The 22,728-nt window shown below is 37.5% G+C and overlaps 1 protein-coding gene and 1 long non-coding RNA gene across 2 annotated transcripts in view; one reads left to right on the forward strand and one right to left on the reverse strand.

Annotated features, from left to right (window-relative positions):
* The window catches only part of LOC122342787 (thyrotropin-releasing hormone-degrading ectoenzyme-like), a 97,630-nt gene that overhangs the window by 55,286 nt on the left and 19,616 nt on the right, over positions 1 to 22,728 (forward strand). The window contains 5 exon segments of the mRNA XM_043236899.1: positions 3,930 to 3,995; positions 8,802 to 8,989; positions 19,219 to 19,307; positions 20,945 to 21,078; positions 21,240 to 21,295. Of these exon segments, the coding sequence (XP_043092834.1) occupies positions 3,930 to 3,995; positions 8,802 to 8,989; positions 19,219 to 19,307; positions 20,945 to 21,078; positions 21,240 to 21,295 (533 nt within the window).
* On the reverse strand, positions 11,233 to 12,725 carry LOC122342788. Its single transcript, XR_006250651.1, has 3 exons — positions 12,644 to 12,725; positions 11,770 to 11,817; positions 11,233 to 11,307 (listed from the first exon to the last, which is right to left on the reverse strand). It is a non-coding gene; the product is annotated as an uncharacterized LOC122342788 (long non-coding RNA).

The raw sequence follows: 22,728 nt of genomic DNA on the forward strand, positions 1-22,728 counted from the left end.
AACCAAAACCGAATGTGGTTATAATATCCGATGAAGAAACATTCAGGATATTATTCTGTCCTGGAGAGTGTCAGAGTTATTAGTAATGAATAATTAGAGTCAATTATATACACAAGCATGCCACTGGAATATGTTGAGTGATGCAGTACATCTTTGTGAAAGTGAAATGACCATTGGAGGTTGGTGGTTGGAGTACTAGAATATTGCACGGTTGGAAAAGGCTCTCAGCCAATCATATCCAAGAATATATGAGTTGCATGAAACGGCATTAAACAAAAATCTTCAGATTTAAAATGGACTGTTTTAGCCAATATTTGCATGTGGTATATTTTTAGCCTCATTAGAGTGTTTTAGAACATGTAAACAGTAGATAACGGTTAGGAGTCTGTTTCCTGTCTCTCTATAAGAGCTTTTGGTCACTAAACAGTGGTGGGTAGCAACACAGTCATTAAAATACACAATTTTAGGCCGAGCAGACTGGAAAATGTCAACACCAACATAAAATGGCTCTGAGTGGTCCCTCGCTGCTATGCAAATCAATGGAAATGAGCGGAGTAGGACTGTCATACTGCAACAATCACATTCAGTGTGCAATTTCTACCTACTGAATGAGACTGAATTGCAGGGACAATGGTCAAATATAGAATTAAATGTTCTTACAAAATCACAAAATGTAGCAATTGACCAATCAGTGTCAAGTATTTATAGTAATAATAAAGGATTATTCCAAATTTCATTGCAAGGTTGATAGTCTAATAGCACTTATTTAGTTAGTTGGGTCACACTTTGTATTTGGTGGTCTTAGGCACTATGTACTTGCATCAAAAACGTACTTATTGTGGTCATACTGTATTGCAAAACCCTTTTGCTGCTTTTGAGGTTGACACAGGTAAGGTTAGAGACAGGTTTGGTGGTATGGGACGGTTTAAGGGTAAGGGATGGGTCAACAGTGTAATTATAAATGTCATTTAGTTTTAATTTAGTACCAAGACTAGATGGAGCATGCTGGAACGGCTCTCAAAGAACACAAAAAGTGATGGCAACGAGCATAGTTAAAAACGTGATTTGAATAGTGTCTTGAGCTTTGGACATGATTTCTATAACAAGAATATGATACATTTGACTAAGGATTGATTGAAAGAAAGGTTTCAAGCAAGAAGATTCACACACACATACCAAACATTAATATGAACCTATAAGCCATTCAACAGTTATTCAGAATACACGAACAGCGAGTGATTAGCACATAATAGGTAATATGCAGTTATGCATATAAGTTATTCATTGCTCTTAAGTCCTGTTAAGACGTTTCTGAGCATGTAAAAGCATTTCTGTACCATTCTGTGAATGTAAGGACACAGCTGTGTAGACCAGAATTTCAGTCTCTTTATTATCTTGAGTGGGAGAAAGATTCATCCAGCAAAGACTTTAATTATTTTACCCATGTGATGGTGATGATGTGCTGTGTCTTTGACCATTAATCTTGGCTACTTGCCCCAAATATGACATAATTTTTTTACAGTTGGGATTAAGTGGTCTTTTGTGTTAATGTTAATGTCTGTTAGGATGACTGGTGCTGGGGTGTAATTTTATTACATCCAGTTGTATTGTCTTCTGCCTCTTTGTGGAATTTTTTTTCAGATCGAATCTTAAAGTGTCTGATTCACGCTAAAATTCTACGATAATAATAATAATAATAATAATAGGAAAACCTAAATAATACAATATTATACTGTATATATAACATAAATATTATATTTACATTCAGGTTCATCTATAATATAAATATCATTCTTTTGCATATGGCTGACTGACTGGAACTGATATAGCTACTAAATTTATTTTTAATTACTTTTTACGTTTTGCTGTGGCAGTCAGCAGAACACATCAGTGTCAAAATAATGACAACACACAGTGACGGCCCTATCAGAGGTGAGATTGGACCACATGGTCACTTCGCCTCAGGGCCATGGCTCTACTGATGGAGGAGAGAAAGAGAGGAAGAGGAATTGCTCTGGTTGAAAACAGATTCATCAGGATGGTAACATGATTCTGGTTGTGCTCCAGACTCAAATCCCAGACTCTCAGAGAGCTCAGCAGAGCATGTAGAAAGATGAAGGCCAGCTGGACTGGGTCACGCTTTCAGGATCCCAATGCAATTTGCTCAGACCTCTCAGCATGATGCCTGTTCACGTTTCAACAAGTGCTCCTTTTGATTCGATTCATGAAGCAAAGGCTGAAATAATTGCCTTATTAAAGGAATAGTTCTTCCCAAAATGGAAAATCTGTCATGTTCTTCTCACACACAAATCCTTTTTTTTTGGCATTCCATTAAAATCTACCTCTCTTTAAGAGCCAGTGAAGTGTCTTTTTTGGTCTGTTTATTCACACAAAGATAGCTTGTGACTTAAGAAGAGATGTTTGTGCCGCATTGAAAAGAGCAACCTGAACATGCTGCAGAATATCTCCATTTGTGTTCAATAGAAGACATGCACTGATATTAGTGAAGAACATGCAATTCTTTTTCCGGCAACAGGAAGCGGATTACAGTTGACGGGTTTATCGCTCACGGTCACTCAAGAGTTATCGAGGAATCTCATACACAGCAGTCAAAAGGCTTCCCACCAGATGTTCTTATCAGATCCATGTAAATGTGCTCTCCAGGATCAGACTCCTTCTTCATGTCGCCCCCCACCTGCATCGCTGAGACTGCGGGCCAGAACAGACACACTGATAATGTAGCGCTTGCCGTTTAATAGATTAAAGTCTGTTAGCAGTCAAATGAACACCCACCATTGTCTTAGTTTCAATAATGTGCGACAATACAGATAATACATCCACTTTTCAATGCAGATTTGTTCGTGTTTGATGTTGAGGCACTTGTAATAGAATACTTTACACTAAAGAGTCTAATGCTGTATTACGCACTCTGATTTATACACTGCCAAAGAGTTCATTTTCTATTCTTAACATGGCCAAAATCTCAAAAAAACGAGTTTGATGTATTACAGAGTATTTCAATGCTAAATAAGCTCCTTCGGGGTTTGGCCCTATGTAATGTCATATAGGGTGAAATTCCTTATATGGGCACTTCTTTGATTTAGCTGTGACGAGTTGATTATCCAAATGAGAATGTGAGAGAGAGGGAAAGAAAGAGAGAGCAGATGACAAGAGGAACAGGACTGAGAACCGTTGCTTTAGAACATCGATTTTGACAATTGGGAATCTATTACAATCATTAGAAGAATCGTGATTCATATATAAATAGATTGTTTCATGCACCCCTAGTTTTGACGGCATGGCAATGACTCTTTATCTTCTCTAAAGCAGCGCAACATCCCCCCCTTTGTTGTATGTTTCCATTGGGCGGGGTTTGCATCTCAGTTTGCACTGACTTTTTAGTATTGCAACTTTGCAGATATTGTTTGTGCTCAGACTGCAACATTACACACTAACTAAATTGTGAAATCACAATCAATGAAGTGCCACATGCAAATACAACCACTGCATGCATTAATGTGCTTAGTACCTACTATTACAATATATTTTATGTAAGAGTATTGACAGTTTTATTTACTGAATAGATTTTAGTTTTTTTAAGGTGTTTATTTTTATGTGAACGACTGACCACACATTATGGTTGGAAAGAAATTATGTAGATGATTTGTATGTTTCTCATTCAGTGACATGCTGATGCAGCATCGACTCAAACAACATAATCAGCCTCTAATTGGCCTCCTTATGGTCCTCCTTGAACTGACAGCCAATCACACCCAAACATCTGCTGCTAATTTGCATACGTTCGGCTTGAATTGAGAGGATTAGTAATGTTATTGTTTGGGCTTATCTGGTTTCCCAAGTTCACCGTTCCCATCCAAGTCCAATTTATTTCTCGTCCAATATTGATCTCGGTCTCTTTCTGTTTGCAGGATTACTTGATGACGCACATGTACGGAAACGCGGCGAGAGATGACTTGTGGAACAAATTCTCCGAGGTGAGATTTTACGCATCTTCTGGGTGTGATATCTCCATCCACGAGCAGAATCAGCGCTGGGGTCAGTCGAGGCGTTGAGCGGCGAGTGAAATTGTGTGTTCAACCTACTTTAATTCACCCAGTGCATCTCCTGCAGGCAGGTGTTCAGAGATTCACGCGCTGCATATAGGTCAGAGGCCATTATATAACTGCACATCATCAAATTTATGCCAATACACCACCTACTCACATCAACACATAAGGGTTTTATGGAAATGCCACATGGGAAAGAGTTTGATACGGAGGCTGGGTTCTGTCTGATAGTCTCGCTTTTACACTCGAGGTATCACTTAGAATGGAATCGTTTTCTGCAGGGAAAGGTCACATATTGATCCAAAAACCAAACTGCTACATGCAAATATTCACAGATACTGATAAAGAAGGCTTGCCGCTGCTGATTCTGGCGATTTTAATTAACTTATAAATTAGTTGAATCTTATCAGACCCGATTAGTGAAGTGTCACATAATTGCTGACAAGCCTGATGAGTCTCTCAGATTAAACATGAACATCTGCCCTTCAGCTCAGGTGTAGCCAAGAATAACCCAAGAAATGTCTACAAATCTTCTGCTGAAGGAAAGTTGACCTATTTAGATGCTTCACTTGGGCCTAAAAAATACAGTTCTTATTAGGTTTGGCATGAGTGCCCCCCTCCTGACAGAAATCCTCAGGTATTTTTTCCTGTGATCTGCTGATTCAGTATTTCTGTGTTATGTGGTACCCTAGAGGGTTTAGCAACCATGTTAATTTCCCATAATCCCATACTTTTCCATAATTCCTACAGTTTACTTACTAAAACAACAAATGCTGCAATGCTAATGCAAAGTTTCTCTTTTAAAGCAGCAGTCCGTAAATGTTTTCGGTTATAAATCATCTGAAATCAATATTTGAGTAAGTACATAATCAGCCAGTGTTCAAAACTATTGCCTTACTCTAGCCATAAGCATCCTGCAGATGGCGGATTGTTTAGCCTTTTCTCAGGGCAGCTACAATATGATGGCGGATCTGTAAATCAAATAAATAATATTCAATTTTTAAATGTGCTTCTGATTACAGATAGCCTGGGATTAAACAAGAGATGCATTTCAAACCAGTTTGAAGGGAGCATAATTTTCTTTTTGGGAAATTCAAATGCTGTGGCAATTATATTAGACTGTACAGAAATTGACATGTACATGCAGTGCTGATGTTGTTAACATTAACAATCATTTCTGAAGTATAACAATGTGATGTGATATGAGCTAATAGATTTTTTATATTTAATCACCATCGGTAGCTCAATTTATTGTAATATTTTCCACAGTTGGTCAGAACAAATGTGGCAGACTTTTTAGATGACAGTATCTGGTGAAAATTCCTATTTGGGTAATATATTCCAAGACGTAGGCTAGAATCTGTGATTAATAAATACTGGACTGACAGCCACAGAGTCACCTCAAAACATTTAAATTCACCCGTCCTGGAAACGTGCTGGACTACAACCTCGCGCTTGGAAGATAATTCGTCAAGCAGCTGCAGTTCCAGGTTTCAAACTGAGATGGTGACAAAAATGCAAAGCATACATACTGTAACTTTATATAATCAAACAACTAATATAAATAATAAAGACTTCATTTAAAACCATAGCTATCTAATACATAAGATTCAAGCTTTTTAAGAGGCACAGAGGAATTGCTTGCACCTGTAAAATAAGCGGTCGTGGCCAACAGCTATAATCTCAGTGAAGTTAAGCACTGGATTCAAGTCATCAGTTCAAAGCACAGAGATGCGCTTTTGAAACCAGAGGACTCTCAGCAAGTCCCCTCTCGCTCATCTCACAAAGTGTCATGACTTTAATGAGATTACTTTCAAGCGTAATCTCAAAGTTATTATAGTTTGTAATGGAACAGCAGGACATTTAGCAGCTATCAGCGTCGTAAGAAGCGTTTTGTCATTCACATCACTCTCTTAAATGCCGGCTGATAGGAGGCTGATACTTCATTTTCTCTTTCAAAACTGATTTAAAGGTGAATTTATGTGAAAGGGCCAGACCTGGACCTCCGTATCCTCTCAGTGGCCGTGTTTGTCAGGCGGTGACGAATTTAGCTACATTAACAGTCCATGACAGCCCATCATCTAATGAATACTGATATGCGCCGTGTTCATTAGCTATTCATGAAATCCAATTTGCTGCAATAATCTGGCAGTGCTTAGCGCCCACAAAGCCCTTTGTCAAGCTCACGGCCCATCGCGGACCGGCCTTCACTTCCTTTAATTATATCCGCCAGGGCAAAGGTACAGTAGCTTCCTGAAACTGTCCTATAGAAAATGATTCATAATGTAGGAACATGAGCTGCCGTCATCAGCCTCTGCAGAGCCTCTTCACAACAAACTGTGAGTCATTGACAGCTGTGAGAAGTCATCCGGTCTCGTTTGGCCTTTTTTATAATAACCGAATCTCTGCACGCAAGCTTGGTTAGTCTCAGGTTTGAATACTCGTAATGGTCAGAATCATCTGTTATAATCACAAGCTTCCCAGTTACACTGGAGATGCTCGACTGATCTAGTCAGGTTGATGTTTGCAGATTGCAAGAGATCCTGACAGAGCACTTTTGTTTCTGCCACCACATTCCCCTTCCAATCCCACGGGTCTCCACCACACACTGACTCTGTGCTGCGGCAGAAACATTGTAAATCTCCACCGGTTTACAACCAGTTTTTAAAAAACTACAGAATGACCCCAGTAAACATGAAATGATTCGCGCCTTTAAAATGCGGTGAAATGAAATGATGGAAAGTATCTATGAAGGCAATGACTCACTGTCTACAAACAGCTGCATTAAGACTGAAATGATATCATACTGACTTGTATGCATGCTAACAAAGATGCTAAAGACTACAGCTTCTTTTTTGTCTTAAATGATATTCTTAATACTTTCTGACATCAAAATGTTCTTCATACATACTGATAGCTTTTGAAAACAATTCATACAGAAAACTGGCAGTTGTCCACCGTGCTGAGCCATATATATATATATATATATATATATATATATATATATATATATATATAGCATAGCATTTTCAAGGAACAAGGAGGAAGTGTGTAGGCAGTATATTTCCTTCAGGGACAAAACTCAGTCACATTACGAGCTTTCCTCATTAATGAGCCGTGAGATCCAATTTTATGTTTTACTTCTTTAAAATAGGAGGAGCAGCTTCCTCTGAAGAAATCAGGGCAATAAATCTAATTCTGCTCTTTTACAAGCGTTGCTCTTGTATAGAGAGATTAGATAACTGGAAATTGCCTTGTGATGTTTCTGTGTATGCGGTTTAAAAGAACGGTGAAGTTTAATTACCTTTCTATTCACTTAGAGTTTTTAATTAAAAGTCCTGAATGGGTTCTTATTTCACCCTAGGCTCCTTGGAAAATTATTCCTCTACCTACATTTTTGAAAAACTTCACAAATGTACCTATACATTTGTGAAGTGTAGTTTCCACCTGAAATGAACACTAGTGATTTTTATTCCTTTTCACACAAAATTATGATTAGGGGATGGATATCAAATAACAAAGTCTTACATAATACCTATGTTACGATCTTAACACACTTTTTCCATAGTGCATGATTTATAAACTAATATACTTTCACCTTTGTATCACATCATCAGTTCATGTTCCTTGCTCGGTAGCTCACCTGGTACAGTGCTGCAAGAGGAATCTGGCAATTGCAAGTCTCCGCTTTCAGACACTGTATATTTGCTTGAAATCTCTTACTTTGGTAATCCAGTATATGCATGATGTATTTTGATGTATATATATTTCTACCTGGTCTTATGGTATAAATCTACATAAATGTAAAAAGAAAAGAACACTAGAGGCAGTAAAACTCTGACACCATTTATTCCTTTCACACAAATTTACAGAGTTTCGTAATATTTGCACAGTTACTTAAAAAATATCATGATATGGCTTCAAAACAATATTAATATCTTGGGCGATTTGAAAACTAATGCTTTTGAGTGTTATCATCACACATATCCAGCTTCATATCTATAGGCTTTCATAAACTGTAGGTTTCTTTAGTAGCTAACGGACATACTTGGGAGGTACAGATCTAGTTTGAATCTTGTGTAACTATGGTAAAAGGTAATTTAAATGACATGGTTGCTTTTTATTTGGTGTAGGGCAGTGGTTCCCAACCAGTGTGCCGTGGTACTAAGGGGTGCCGTGAGATCTTTTGAGGGTGCCGCCAAAATTTCGGGGAAAAAATTCCAAGGGTGCCTCAAACAAGAAAAGGTTGGGAACCACTGGTGTAAACAGTATTCTCATATCATCTAGGACTAGGTATAAGGTGTTGTTGCATGCAAACTCTCGAAATGAAACAAATAAATAAATAATAATAAAAAAGCTACGGAGATTTTAAATATCTATTTCCTTATAAGGGTGCCGGGAACTTTTGAAAGGCTTCCAAGGGTGCCTCAAACAAGAAAAGGTTGGGAACCACTGGTGTAGGGTATATTTCCAACACGACAGAGCATTAGCTTGTAGCAACAGTCCACGGATATTTGAATTCTGAACTGCCGCAATACATACCTGAAGCAATGTAATAAAAACGTGCCAGAGTTCACATATTGAACCTGATATTGATGTTTTAATGCCACTCAGTGGACATTTCTCCTTGAAACTAATGAAACGTGCAATAAGGCACATAAAAATGGTGATGCACAAAAAGTGCACAGAGGTACATATTTTTATGAGACCAGGTTGATATATTTTGTGTCACAGGCCATGCAGCGGGAGGGAAAGGACATCAACATCACGCAGGTCATGGACCGCTGGACGCTCCAGATGGGTTACCCCGTCGTCACCATCAGCAAGAACGACAGTCTTGACAACAGTGTCACCATCTCACAGGAGCACTTCGTCTATGACACCGACGCCAAGATCCAGAATCCTGAGCTGTTCAACAAAAGGTAGTCTGCCATATGTCAATCATGACAGGTTGTTACGTGAAAATGACCTCTTGACATTGATTCTGCAGCTGCAGAAAATCCACAGTAATATATGGAGCTGAGGCCTGTACGTTTGCCAAACGCTGCAATGCTGAATAATGTAAAAAGCCCACAGTCAGTGATTCTCCTCCCAGAAGTCACTGATAGTTTCCTCTGATCCGTTCAAGCTCACACAGAAAAAAAGATCCTAGTAGTTCTGGAGCTGAAGAGAAGAAACCATTTTAATCAAAAATTAGATTAAATGTTAAGTTATATTGGAAGGAATAAAGAAGAATAGATCATCTGGAGATTTTAAGCACAGCTAGACAGATAAAGACTAGCCTAGTGCCCCACAACAGAATGAAGACCCAAAGGATTTCTTCACTTATCTGAGGTATTTGAACAGTTTACTGCTTAGCATACCTTTAGATGTCTTTCTTTGCCTCTCCTGCGAAGAAAAAAATAAATAGTTGTAACCAGTTTAAAATGACTTCGGTGTCCAAAGCCAGCGAACTATCTTAGTCTATCTTAGATGTTTTTAGCAGGACAGTAAGGAATAACACACTTCTGTTTCTACGAATCACATCTTCCAACGTGTTCTCACACACAAGCTATCAAGCTGCTATTAACTGAGCGTTTCATTTATTATTAGCGACCCATGCTAACCCGTCACCGCCACATGCTGTTTGGCACCCGTCTGCGTCGTCACAGAAAGCTGCGTGTGTCACTGGCAGATAGATTAGTTTAATTCTTCGTTAGAGTGAGATGAATAATTCAATACTGCCTCTGATCCGTTTTAGAAATCCTCCTTTTGTTTTGGATCAGACACTGTTAGCAGCACAAGAACTGAGTCAAGAATTGAATTTTAATGCTGTACTGTCGGTTTGAATGTGTGGAGTGTGTTGTTAGCCAGCGATGCCATTTATATGCTGACAAAGTTTCTTAAGTGGAGAACAATATCAGTGTCGAACACCTGCATTCAGAGAACAGGAGTTCCTGAGCTTGTGGCATATAGTCTATTTGTAATATTTTGGCGTTTTGACTCAATCTAAGGTTAAAATGCAATCTTAGAAATAGGAAAGAATTGCCAACTCTTTTAATTTCACAGTCACTAAATATACTAGTCAACATTTGAAGTGGATCAATAACTTTCATCAAAGTCGTCCTTAAACCTGAAACCAAAATGTGTTCTTGTATCAGAACAACTTAAAATATGTAGGCAGGTACACTGTAAAAAGTAATACCTAGATCTAACTTATAAAAAGTGAGGCAAGTGGCTGCATTGGATGTTTTAAGTTGAGTCAACTTGCAGTCTTTTTAAGTATAATAAACACAGTAACATTACTTAATACAAATGCAACAAAATCAAGTTGAGGTAACTAATAGTACTAGTATTACTTAGATAAACCTACTTTTCTTGGTACAGGTAACTTATTTATGGGTTGCTACAAGCAACCTGTACTCATTTTAATTAGGTTTTATGAACTTTATGTTTTTAGTAAAATTAATCTAATCATATTTGAATAAACATTTTAATTGAGTCCTGACTATACCCTCAGAAAAGAAATTTAAATGTTTATATTCTAAACCCTACAGTGATTAACTTTATATAAACAGACTGTCAATAACAATTACAAAATCAATTGAAGAAGAAAAAGATAGGATAGACTGAAGACAACATTTATTCAGTGTCAACCAGTGTCACATTTAACAGTGACTACAAAACAGGCCATTAATGTGGCTGCACATGTACACAATAATATAAAACAAACATTGTGTAAGTGTAATTTCAACCTGTTCTGAACAGTTAAGTGAAATAGCCAAACTGCCCAATCTGCAATGTTTAGATAAATGTAACTGTGAGCCATAACATCACATTGTATTGTCAAAAACAAACGAAAAAGAAAATCTGTAAGATTTTTGTATTTTAAATCAAAATACTTGTAAAATTCAGAGACTTGTAAAATGATGGCAAACAATGTCAGATGTCATTGAGAAAACATCTAAGATAACTTAATGAGGAGATTGGTATACTTGGATGATGGCTTAGGACGCATGGGGTCCAATCCCACAAACAGCCTCTGATATATCTCGAATGTGTACACCAACTTTGGGGGATACTTGAGGTCGAGGGCATATGTAAGTCCAAACAAGAGGCAGCATGCTTTCGACAGGTTTGGCACACCTCTGACCACGGGCTTTCCTTCTATGATAATTCCAATTGTGTCAGGATGATGGCACATGTAAATTTTCAGTGGGCAACTGCCAAGCTCAGCCTGCACCTCGCTTTCATCATGACTCTACTGGTGAAACAAACAAACAAAAAAAAAATAATCAAGAGTTAGGTCAGATGAACAGGCAATGAGAGCAGACAGGTAAAAGACAGAAAAGACACAAAGTCAAAATTTTACTTTTGTTGCTAAAGGTGGTGAATATTAGATACTGTAACTAGCGCATGGCACCAGTGAAGTCAATGTACAAGTATATTTAACTAGACAGTATATTTAACTAGATTAAGGATTTTGGTCACCACATGTCAGGACCTTAAATTATCATAGAAGAAAGTTGAGTAAATGTTAGTGTTGTGGGGAGGAGGAGACAGAAAGGTGATCATATCTGCCTTCTATTGGTGGTTGGTACATAAAAACATCTACAGAAATGTAATTGTATTGAGTCCACACTATTGTTTGCAATTTTACCTATGTTTTACTTACCTGGGAATAGTTATAGCTGCAATTGTATCTTTTCTTAATTTTTCTTACCTGAATATGAAGCTTGAAGACCCTCAGGTAACAAAAGTGCTTGGGTATCTAAAGACCAGGAAAATACATGTTAGAATAAAGTTAAAAATCAGTTGTAAATGTAATTGATTTAAGTAATAGGTTAGACATAGTTTTGCAGAATAATTCTTTGCAGAATAAAAAAAACGTGGATCAAATCTCTAAAATCAGACAGAGAAGTCTAAACATACATCTCTACAGTCAGTTCTGTGCATCTACTTTAGTAATGCAAAAGTATAATAACATGATCTCTGATTTGCCCGCAAAACTATTGCCTGAAGGCTCTAAACTGCGACCGTTTCGATCACATATGATTCCGAAATAATCTGTGCAATCTAAAAATATAACGGAGGGCATTTGTGCAACTAATTAATACCTAAGTATTTGCGTTTTTAAACAAGTCCATCCTAAATGTTGTAACAGTGGCGATGTTAGCAGGTGCTGCTAGTAACAGGTGAGCCACTGCTATCAAATTCACTAGCATCTCTGCTGCTGATAACGCAGCTGCAAAGCCCACCGGAGACCGCATTGTTAATATGAAATGAAATAAGTTCTGTAGTCATGGCTACTATGTGTTTTAAGGCTACTTTGGCTTTAATTTTACCAATAATATCATTTTTAACCGTTAGTTAAGCGTTAACTTAAACTAGCCTAGTACTAATGTTAACTTAGGTTAACTTTTACCTTAGCGTTTAATGTCCAATATTTTCATTATCAGAGCGGCCGTTGTCGGCTTGTCGTGTGCAGGATAGCTGGCTATACAGTGCAATTTGCAAACCTAACCTCAGCTCCCTAGTAGAGTAAGCGATTTCGCGTGATTCTACATCAATCACTCGGTTAAATTTGCTCAACTTACCGTGTTAATCAGTCCCTGAAAAGATCCGCTGCAGCGTTCAAACAGTTGAAGTGTCGAAGATGCTGCATCTGCCTGGGCAAGTCCCGCCAGTGAAAAATGGATAATGCCAACTACTAAAAATTTTAAAATATTTACGTTTGATGAACAAACCTGTCACACCGACAACTGCTCTAATAAATTGTGTATGTCAACTCACTTTTATAACATTTCTTGTACACAACAACCATATACAAATAACTACCCAAATAAATTGCAATAGCTTTACTTAAAATATATTGTTATATAAAAACTGATATATTTTAAGTAAAGAGGAAGTATATTAATACGTTTTAGTATAAAACAAATAAAATAAACTAGATTAAAACTATTTAAAGTATTTAAAACCTACTTTGTGGGTGTAGCACTTTTTACAGTGTATGAACATTATCTGAACATTATAAGTAAGCAATACCTGAGGGAAAACCATATTAATCGTCATCATTCTTCAGAATAAAACGATTGGCATAATATTCAATGCCATTGACATAATATTCAATGCATAAAATGCTGTAAAAATTTCAAAACTTCAAATGTATTGTCAGTGCCGGTTTGTTTGGAGAGCTCCATGAACCATGTGACCATGCGGCAACGGCGGCTCTGGCTTCAACTGAAGCGCTACTTTTGACGATTTATGCCACATTAAGAATTTAGTGTTAAATTCTACAAAATGTGAAAGTTGCGACTTTGTTTCACATCGCAAGCAGGGTTGCCAATTTGGCGTGAGATTTACATGGACAGAGTGAGAGCATGAGACAGAGCCTGAAAGCGCGTGTCTCACGCCAAATGCGTGAGAGCTGGCAAACCGATCATGAAATCATCAGATTGATCAAGGCTGCCTCGCGCTAGTAGGCTAAATCTCTACACCGAGCCATCTGGTGTCATAAACACGAAACACACAGGTAGAAATCTGTACTTTCACTTCTTTCCGGAGTTCATTTGTTCGGGGCAGACACAGCCACCTTGCTTTGAACGTCTCCTCCTACGTGAACGTGTTTTCCGAGTGCGCCGGTCTTCTGCAGAGGCGTTCAGAAGCAGAACCGCTCCAAGAATCAATAGCAAAGCCTCGTTGAGAGTAGGGGGCGTCTCTTTCCTGCTTTGCCCCTCAGGCGGGTTTTCAGCTGAGTACCAGACAACCTGCCAGAAAGCAGGGGGATTTGGCACCTTTGTAAATGCAGTGTAGCACCTCACTCGAGGCTTTAAGCCAGTCTAGCAAAATGTGCTGACAGAAACATTGGCAGCAACAAAAGGTCAGTTTGAATGTATTTCACACTCCTTCAGTGTGTTTCATGTCCACTGCCATCTCATTACAGGTTACAGAGGGTCCACAGTCCGACGGTGGTCCAGACTCCACATAAAAGGACATTTATTTCACACCGTTTTACTCTAAACACATGGCTTTTCGCTGCACTTTGATATTCTGGTAAAACAGCTTCATAATTCAGCTAGAACAGAGCCACACAATTAAGGCTATGCTAATTCACTTACTCTCTCGAATGCGCATAAAGAAGCCTTTTTGTGTAACATATACAAGCTTTGGGGTTCACTAAATGCCCAAATGTGCTATTCGCTGTGCCTAAAATGTGTAATTGCAGAAAAAATTCATACGTTGCATTGAAAATTAAGGGGTAACAGATTTTGTGTGAAAATAAATCATTCAAGTTATTTTTTTATATAATGTATGAGGTGGCAAGAGGGGCCTTTTAGCCTACACATGGTACCGATACAAATATTTCAGCTAAAATAATGTTTTTTAAATGTTAATGCTTGTTTAAAACAATCACTTTAGTAAAGTCTTTACAATTTTTTGCTTATTTCGAAAAAAAAAAATGTTCAAAAAATATGCTGGCATTAAAAAGTGCTAATATAAAAAAATATAATTTTATTAAGTAAAGATTCTGAAAGTTTTGAAGGAGATCCAATAATAATATATATATATATATATATATATATATATATATATATATATATATATATATATTTTTGTTATTTTGTTATATGATATGATTAATATCATGTTTTAAATATGATGGGTTCATTCTAAACATGGTGATTATAACTTATTTGGACATCCAACATAATATATGATATTTACCATCTGAAACTAACATGGTCATATCGACAAATTGAAAATTCAGCCATCTATTAATTATTATGTTAATCACAGAGACTTTAGCCCCAAAAGCAGGGGTGCTTTTCACACCAAATAGTATACTTTTATATATTCTTTTGTAGCTTTGATTACATGAAACAAAACTGAAAATCACAAAGAAGACCATTGTCTCAAAATATGTGCATTAATTATATTGATTCTCATTTGCTACTCAAACCTACAACATTTTTAAAAAGCCTTGAAAATATTAAGAAAGCACTAAATCAACTTTGTGCTGCAAGTCAAGGATCAGAAAAATATACATTGTAAAAATCGATTATGCGTTAAACGTTTACCGCAAAGGCTGATGTATGGACCTTTTACTGTTATTTAGTGCTAAATGTTTGTTTAAAAATTGTCACAAAGCTCACAGCACAGCTAAGCAGAATGCTAATCAGCTTGTTAGCATATTAGCAGTTAGCTTACATTTATTCAGGGCAACAGTTTTCGTATTTACTGTAAAATCTCACTATTTTGTTAGTAGATACAAAAGGTATATTAGTTCATATTTAAAATAGTGACACCTGAAATCATCAAACGATAATTTTACAGATCCTGCGTTTATTTTCACCTGTGTAAAAAGTCTGAAGCTGAACCATTCCTTCATTAACACCTTTGCACGCATACATTACCTTACTCTTTGCATTTTCACGGCATAGGTTTTATGCTGGGGTGATGTTATAGAGAATATAAACAACTTATTAGCGCTTGGAGGCACAAATTAATTTTCACATTGCAGGCTGCTTGAATGTAACAGGGACGCGCAGTTACTCCTGTGAATTATTTTTCAGGCGGATATGAAACTCTTATTTTCCAGGTACGTGGTCTGCTTAGGGCTGGTGTGTAACTTTGTCAAACTAACTCGTGACTGGGGGGTTAGGGTCACATGGTGATACCCACAATGAAAGAACGTCTCACATACACACACACACATCTGAAATGCAATGAAACATTAATTGTAATATGCATCGCCACTGGGCACATGAATAAAATAGAAAAACTACATCTAGAGTGTCTTTCATAAACATAAAGCAGCAATGCATAGTAAATTGTCTTTAATGTGTGTTTACAAAAAGTCTTTTGCGTGATCAGTAGACTTCCTATACGCGACACATCCCAGTAGTTCTTCCCTAACCCGTCTAACAAAACATCTTCATCCTTTTTTCGTCTGCTCTCCGTGGTCTCGGTGGTTTCAGAACGTTGCTGGATGATTGACTGAAAGTCCACAGCGGGTCTAGACAACAAAAACATGAACACAGAAGCTCAAGCTCAACACAAACTCCGGCATGTGTGAACGCATGGAAGGCTTTAAAAGAAGACACTTGTGTTTTTCCTTCTCTTCTGTGCAGCTGGTGTCGGATAAAAGTGTTGTGAGCATCCATCGCACATGTTGAGCCACAAAAGCCCCCAGTGACTCATTATAGACTGCAAAAGCCAGCCGTCCCAAAAGAGAGCCTGTGATATTATCACACCCGCATAGAGAGACCTCACAACCAATGAGAAAAGAGTGAAAAAGAGAGGATGCTGCTTATTTACAGCGAATTTTAAATGTAGACACATCCCAGCTGTTACTCTTTGCAGTGGTGATAAAATGTTAAAGGCTTAAGAACTGTGTGTGTATATACACACACGCAAACACACACACACACACACATACACATTTTTCTAATGTCATTTGTATGTTACGTTTTTTTTCTACATTTTTGCTTTGTCACACCGTAGGACAGTTTGTATTTGTATTTGTCAACTATATATTATTATTATATTATTCTTGTCCATCAAGAGCCAACTGAACCTCAGCTAACAAACTTTGCGTCTTACCATGAACATACCAGTCTGCTGCAGAGACTGAAATGTTTGACTGGTGCTTCAGCTAAAGCTCTGGGTCATAACAGAGTTCCTGAGGGATGTAAATAACGACGATGATAACAGACGCTTCCATAAATGAACATAAACATGAGCCACCAAATTACCAGCCTGTGGAGAACTTTAATTTTCTTTTGCTATCTTCTCTTGTTCAATCCCACTGATGAACAGAGTTTTATGTAAATGTATCAGTGTGTGGTTTCATCTGAACACACACAGATGCTTCTATTATCACTGGAATTCATAAGTATTGTTATCAGCCCTCGTCTCGCACAGAATCTCTCTCTATAGTGCCCTTAGAAACATACGCGTTTAAATACTGTTTCCCAGCAGGATCGTGTTGTTTCATGCGTAATGTCTTCCTGACTGTGCTATAGTTTCCTCTGTGATATACTGTGAACTTTCAGGCTGCCGTTTACAGCTGTTTCTGCTGAAATTAAACATTGCCATCATTTTATTAACTACACTGTAAAAAAGCAGTTTGAGCTAATTATTATTTAGTAACTAGTTCCACAGATTTCATGCACACGATTACTGTCTTTAAAGTCTAACACAAGTAGTTGGCTTCACCTTCACTGAACTAATTGCAGTCATTTAAGCTAAAAATTTTTATTGGTCAAACATTTAGTAAACCGCAACTAAATTATAGCAATTAAAATTTAACCATTCATGTGTTTTGTATGTTACGTAAATGATAAGGAATTGCTGATGTATTTTTATAGTTTAACAAAATTATTGTCTATCAGTCACTGAAAGCACAGTTTTAGTCACTCTCCCCGCTAAATCCTTATTTTGGCTTTTTCAGACATAATTAAGGCACATGAAATAATGCTAATTATCTTATGAATGATTTGAAGTGAGTCACCAGCAGCCTGAAAGGATTTTGTCCGTTCCTGTCAGTTTTCCAGCGGACAGAAATCCCTAATGATCCAACCCGTTCCCCACAGCCGAGACTGATGTCACCAAATAATCCAGCCTGCTCTTCTCATATTAGATGACTAAAGTTTGACATTTTATGAAGAAAATGTGGTGCGTGTCTGTGTAAAGTTCACTGCTACGATGCTAGGCTGCTGTGACGGTTGACAGGGCGCTGCTATGTGTTATCTAAGGTGTTCGGAGTAAGCATCTTGCCTTGAGATAAAACATTGTTTATCACAATGTCTTGTTTTAGCTGATGTACAAAGCTTTCTTAAGCAGTTAGCAGTATGCTAATTAAGCAAGGATGCTAAACCAAAGGCATTCAGTGGTAAGAGTGTAAGCTAATCTGCTAACTTGCTAACCAAAGGCAAACTGAAAACATAAAAAAGATGTATCGTTTTAAAACATTTTAGCCTTGTTAATGCATGATATGCAATTTAAAAGACATTCATTAACATATTTTCATGATTAAGAATGAAAACACCATTATGTGTTATTTTATCATTTCTTTTAAGGCACTGAAGAGAGTAAAACGAGGCTAATGCACACCTTGAGGGAAAAGTGCTGTTCACTGCTGCTATAGTGATTGATTGCAGCTTTTTATTTAATGATACATTTCATGGGAAAAGAAATCATGAAGTAGTTTGTTTTGTTTGGGGTAAAAGGCTTATCAGCGTGGGACAAAAGTACTGATACAAATACTTTAACTAAAGTAGTATCTTTTGCATAACAATCATTACAATCATTATTCATTACAATCACTTCAACAAATTAGCCATATTATTACCATATTGTGTTTATTTTGTTACATAAAATAGTTACATTTACTATTATTCAATAACTACACTAATGTGTTCATTTATGTACATATTCTTACCCTGCTGTGCTTTTTTCCCTGTTGTTCTCTTCCTATAAAAACTTTTCTCAGTCAGTGAAATAGCTTTTAGGCAAAATTGTTAAAGTTATGATATGTTGTCTGGAGCCGGTCTTGTATTAGATCTGTTAATGTTACAGTATTTATTGCTGTTGGTCGGCTCTGCTGCGCTCTTGTCATCTGCAGTAATTTACGCTGGCAGACAGCAGACCACGTCCACCTGTGTGTCAGCCATTTTGACAGCTGAAAGAGAGGCGGCCATCCATTGTGGCAGCTGTCAGACAGGCTTTTACTGGATGCGTACTCATACCTAGGGATGTTCATACACACGCTAACACATGAAAGCACACACTCACAGATGAATCGACATCAAAATGAGGTGGCGACACAGAACATGACAGCAATCCGGTGATTTGAGCGATATACAGCTGCTGTGTGTGTGTGATAGAGAGATGGCAAAGCACTCTGGGAAAGAATGAAAGCTGATTTCTTTGAGCTTTGACACTGCTGGGCTTTCTTTCAGCTTCACAATCATCTGATATTTCTGATTTTGTCACTGCCGGTGCCGAGACAGAGAGGAACTCGCACAAATATATCCCACAATCCCATTAAGTCGTGGGAGTCCATATGTGTGAGATTATGCGCGTCATACAGTATGTATCTGCTGCAGTGACGTTTAAACCTTGAGATCAAATAGAAGCTGTTATTTCTCTCTTTGTCTCGTTTCAGCTTCCAGTGGCAAATACCGCTGACGCTCGAGGTGGGAAACTCCAGTCACATATCAACAGAGACCATCATCTGGGTCTCCAATAAAACAGGTATGAATTATGCTGGGTGTCTTTTCATTGTAACTACCCCGAATAGATTCAGTGCTTTGATAGGAGGAGCCTGATTCGACCTCACTTTTTAATCAAAACATAAAACGTCATTCGTGTATCTGAGAAGTGTTCTTTACACATTTTCCCTGTGGTGTTAACGTCAGTTATTATGTCGAATGTCTGACTTGATTTTTGGTAATATCATGAATCATTCATTCATCGCACTGCATGATAAATAGTAAGTTTGCTTTGTCATAAGAGGGTAAAAAGATCACAGTACTGGAATGAATACCCTGATATAATGTCCTGATTTTGTGACTTTAATTCTGACATGCCGGACGAAAACAAACAAATAATAGTAGTTAACAAAATAAATGATTAGAGATAAAAAATAATAACGATAATGAAAGATTATGCCGAACTACATTCTTTTAATAAGCCTTTTCTTCCATTATATTGTTAGTAGACCCTGCCATTTTGAACATCTCTAAAATAAAATAAGAATTATTTTAATCAGTAAGATTAAATTAAAAATAATTTAATTTAATTTTCTTAAGTACATTTGTTAGATCTGAACAGGTAATTGAGTGTCTGAGTGTTGACGTATGAAGTCTACAACTGCTGTCATATTAACCAGCGACATAAAAATCAAAAGATAAAAGTATAAATTTAATTGGATTTTCTCATTAAATTTACTAATTCAGCTCTCAAGAGTGCTTTTATGTAAATGTCGTTTTACAACACGTTCAAAATGCTATTCATCTCTGAGTCACACGTCCATGCAGCAGCTCCACATCCACCATCATTAAATTCAATTCTGTTCCATTCCTTTCCCCTCCACTGGGAGAACGAGGTGGATTTTCTTCGGATGGAGCCACAGCGAGTCAAATTCCAAGAGCCGGAATTGAATTTGGTCTGCGAGTGATCCATGTGACTCAGAGCTCAGAGTTCCTCTGATTGCGGGACCGTTGAACAGCCTCTATTTTCAGCTCACCTTCTTTTAAAAACAGCCCTCATCAGGGCTACAATGCAGATCAGACAAAGAAACAGAGACTGTAACATAGAGACCCCATTTATATGCATTAACTCAGCGCCTGACTCTAGCAATCTGGCCGCTGACGCTCGGATGCTCCCAGGATCACGATACACTTCAAACGCATTGAGTCCATGAGTGCTCCAAAGCACTTAACCAGTGCATTTGTTATCCATGAAAAGGCACAAGGTCTGGCTGGAATATTACAAGATGAGAAAGTGGCAACACATTAGATTACAGATGTAGTGCATTATGAAATGCCGAATACATTGTATATTTTCATGCAGGACCGCTTTTATAAGTTCATTCCAAAATGATAAATGCACTAAAATTTTTAAACATTGATATGAATAAAAAGCTTTTTGAGTGCACTGACAGGCAGAATATATCAGTTCATATGAACCACAGTGAAGGTTTGTTTCATTTCATTAGAACTGTATTTTGTTTCTGTACTTCCTGTTATCTAATGGTGTTCACGTCTGTCTGTGAGTGTTTAGAAGTCATTTGGTGCTGTGTTTCTGCTCATACGCTGGTGAGTCGAGCTGACGTGAGCTGTCATTAAACATTGGTTTCATGCTCTTTTTTTATTCCTGTGTATTTATAGAGAGGCACAGAGTGGGTCACGTGGACGGCGAGACGTGGTTGCTGGGCAACATCAATCAAACGGGCTACTTCAGAGTGAACTATGACCTTCACAACTGGAGACTTCTCATTCAACAGCTGATGACCAACCCAACGGTAAACTCTCTTCTACCTCTGTCAGTCATCTTTCTTTTTGGGTTTTTCCTTTGCACTTCTCTGTCATGATCCTTCCTTTTCCTCACTCTCCTCATCACTCCTTTCTCTCCTGCATAGTTCCTGCTGTATTATAAATGTCTCTGCTTGTTCTCCACCGGCAGATCATCTCTGTGGGCAACAGGGCCGGTCTGATTGATGACGTCTTTAACCTAGCGAGGTGGGTTCTGTTTGTTACACGCAGAGTCATTCAGAGCCTGGAACCTGCTCTACAGATGCATTTAACTTCCTTAACACCCCCACAGAGACCCGCTGGACTATTCAGTCTAATTCAGCGTTATTTGTGCACTCCTTTTTATCGTCACAGTAACTGTCACATTATTTCAGAGGCCCGTTCGCCTACCAGCGAGGAAAATCTCTTGTATAACAGCCTGTTGAGACCAAGTCTGGATTTTGAGAACAAAACACATCAAACAAATTTCTAAATGAAACATTTCAAGTCTAAGTACTTCACTATGCTCAAAATTAAGCAATTAAATCCATATATAATTGCGCTGTCACGGCTGCACTGCAGCAGTGAGGACGCAGGAGTCGCTAAGCACACAAATAAGTCTTTAATTCACAGAACTTCAAATCTAGAGCGTACACATACGTGATGAGTTTGTAACGAGTAGAGGACAGAGAACACAGGGCAGAACACACTTAAAATACAGCACATGATGAAGAGAAATAACACAACGCACATTGTGATTTACTTGAATTTTATGTGTTCTATGTGAAAAAACATTGTGATTAGCCAATCAGTTTTGAAGAGCCATTTTATAGTTTTTGAGAGGTTTGGGCTTGCAATCTATATTTGGTGCTTGTACAGCAATGCCATTGTCTATAATTTCCTCTGCTTTTAGGTATTACTCATGGATAAAGTTAGGTTTAGGTATAGAGATATGGTCAAGACTGAAGTTTTGGATTAAAATGTTGTGTCAACAAAATATTACTCAGCAAACAGGACATGCATAACTATATATATATATATATATATATATATATTTATATATATATATATAAAGATTATTTGTGATTATTTCTTAATCATATTGAATAGACAAATCAATAAAAAACATTTTTCATAGATGTCAGTCATCAAAAGAGGACTTGCAATGAGTAAGAGTTACAGCAGAGAACAGTGCAAATCAATCTTGGGATTTCAAAAAGTTACATCATGATTAAACGAATCTGTATGAAAATCAAAGTGTTGCAAAACTGTGGTTGTGAATTCATAACACTCTCCAAGCTGATTAAAATAGCATCACCAGACAATGTTTATATATTTGATCGGCTAATGCCAGATAAATTCACATTTAACGCGATCATGTCATATTTACCAGCTGTATGAATGCATCAGCAGCATGCAAAAGATGATACTCATCCTGCAAGATGCATTAAGTTTTGCGCAGTTAACTCAGCAGTTGAATCTAAGTTCTCAATCAGAAATGATTAGCCATTTGGCACCAAAACCATAAACTGGCATATATATATATATATATAGCTTTAGCATTTAGCACCAAGGAAAGACCTAAATCTCAAAGGTTATGCAGAAAGCATCTCAAAAAAGCCGTCCATCACAATAGTAAAGAACAGCCTGATCCTGTCAAC

Source organism: Puntigrus tetrazona, chromosome 4, assembly GCF_018831695.1.
Source record: "Puntigrus tetrazona isolate hp1 chromosome 4, ASM1883169v1, whole genome shotgun sequence".
Classification (NCBI taxonomy): domain Eukaryota; kingdom Metazoa; phylum Chordata; class Actinopteri; order Cypriniformes; family Cyprinidae; genus Puntigrus; species Puntigrus tetrazona.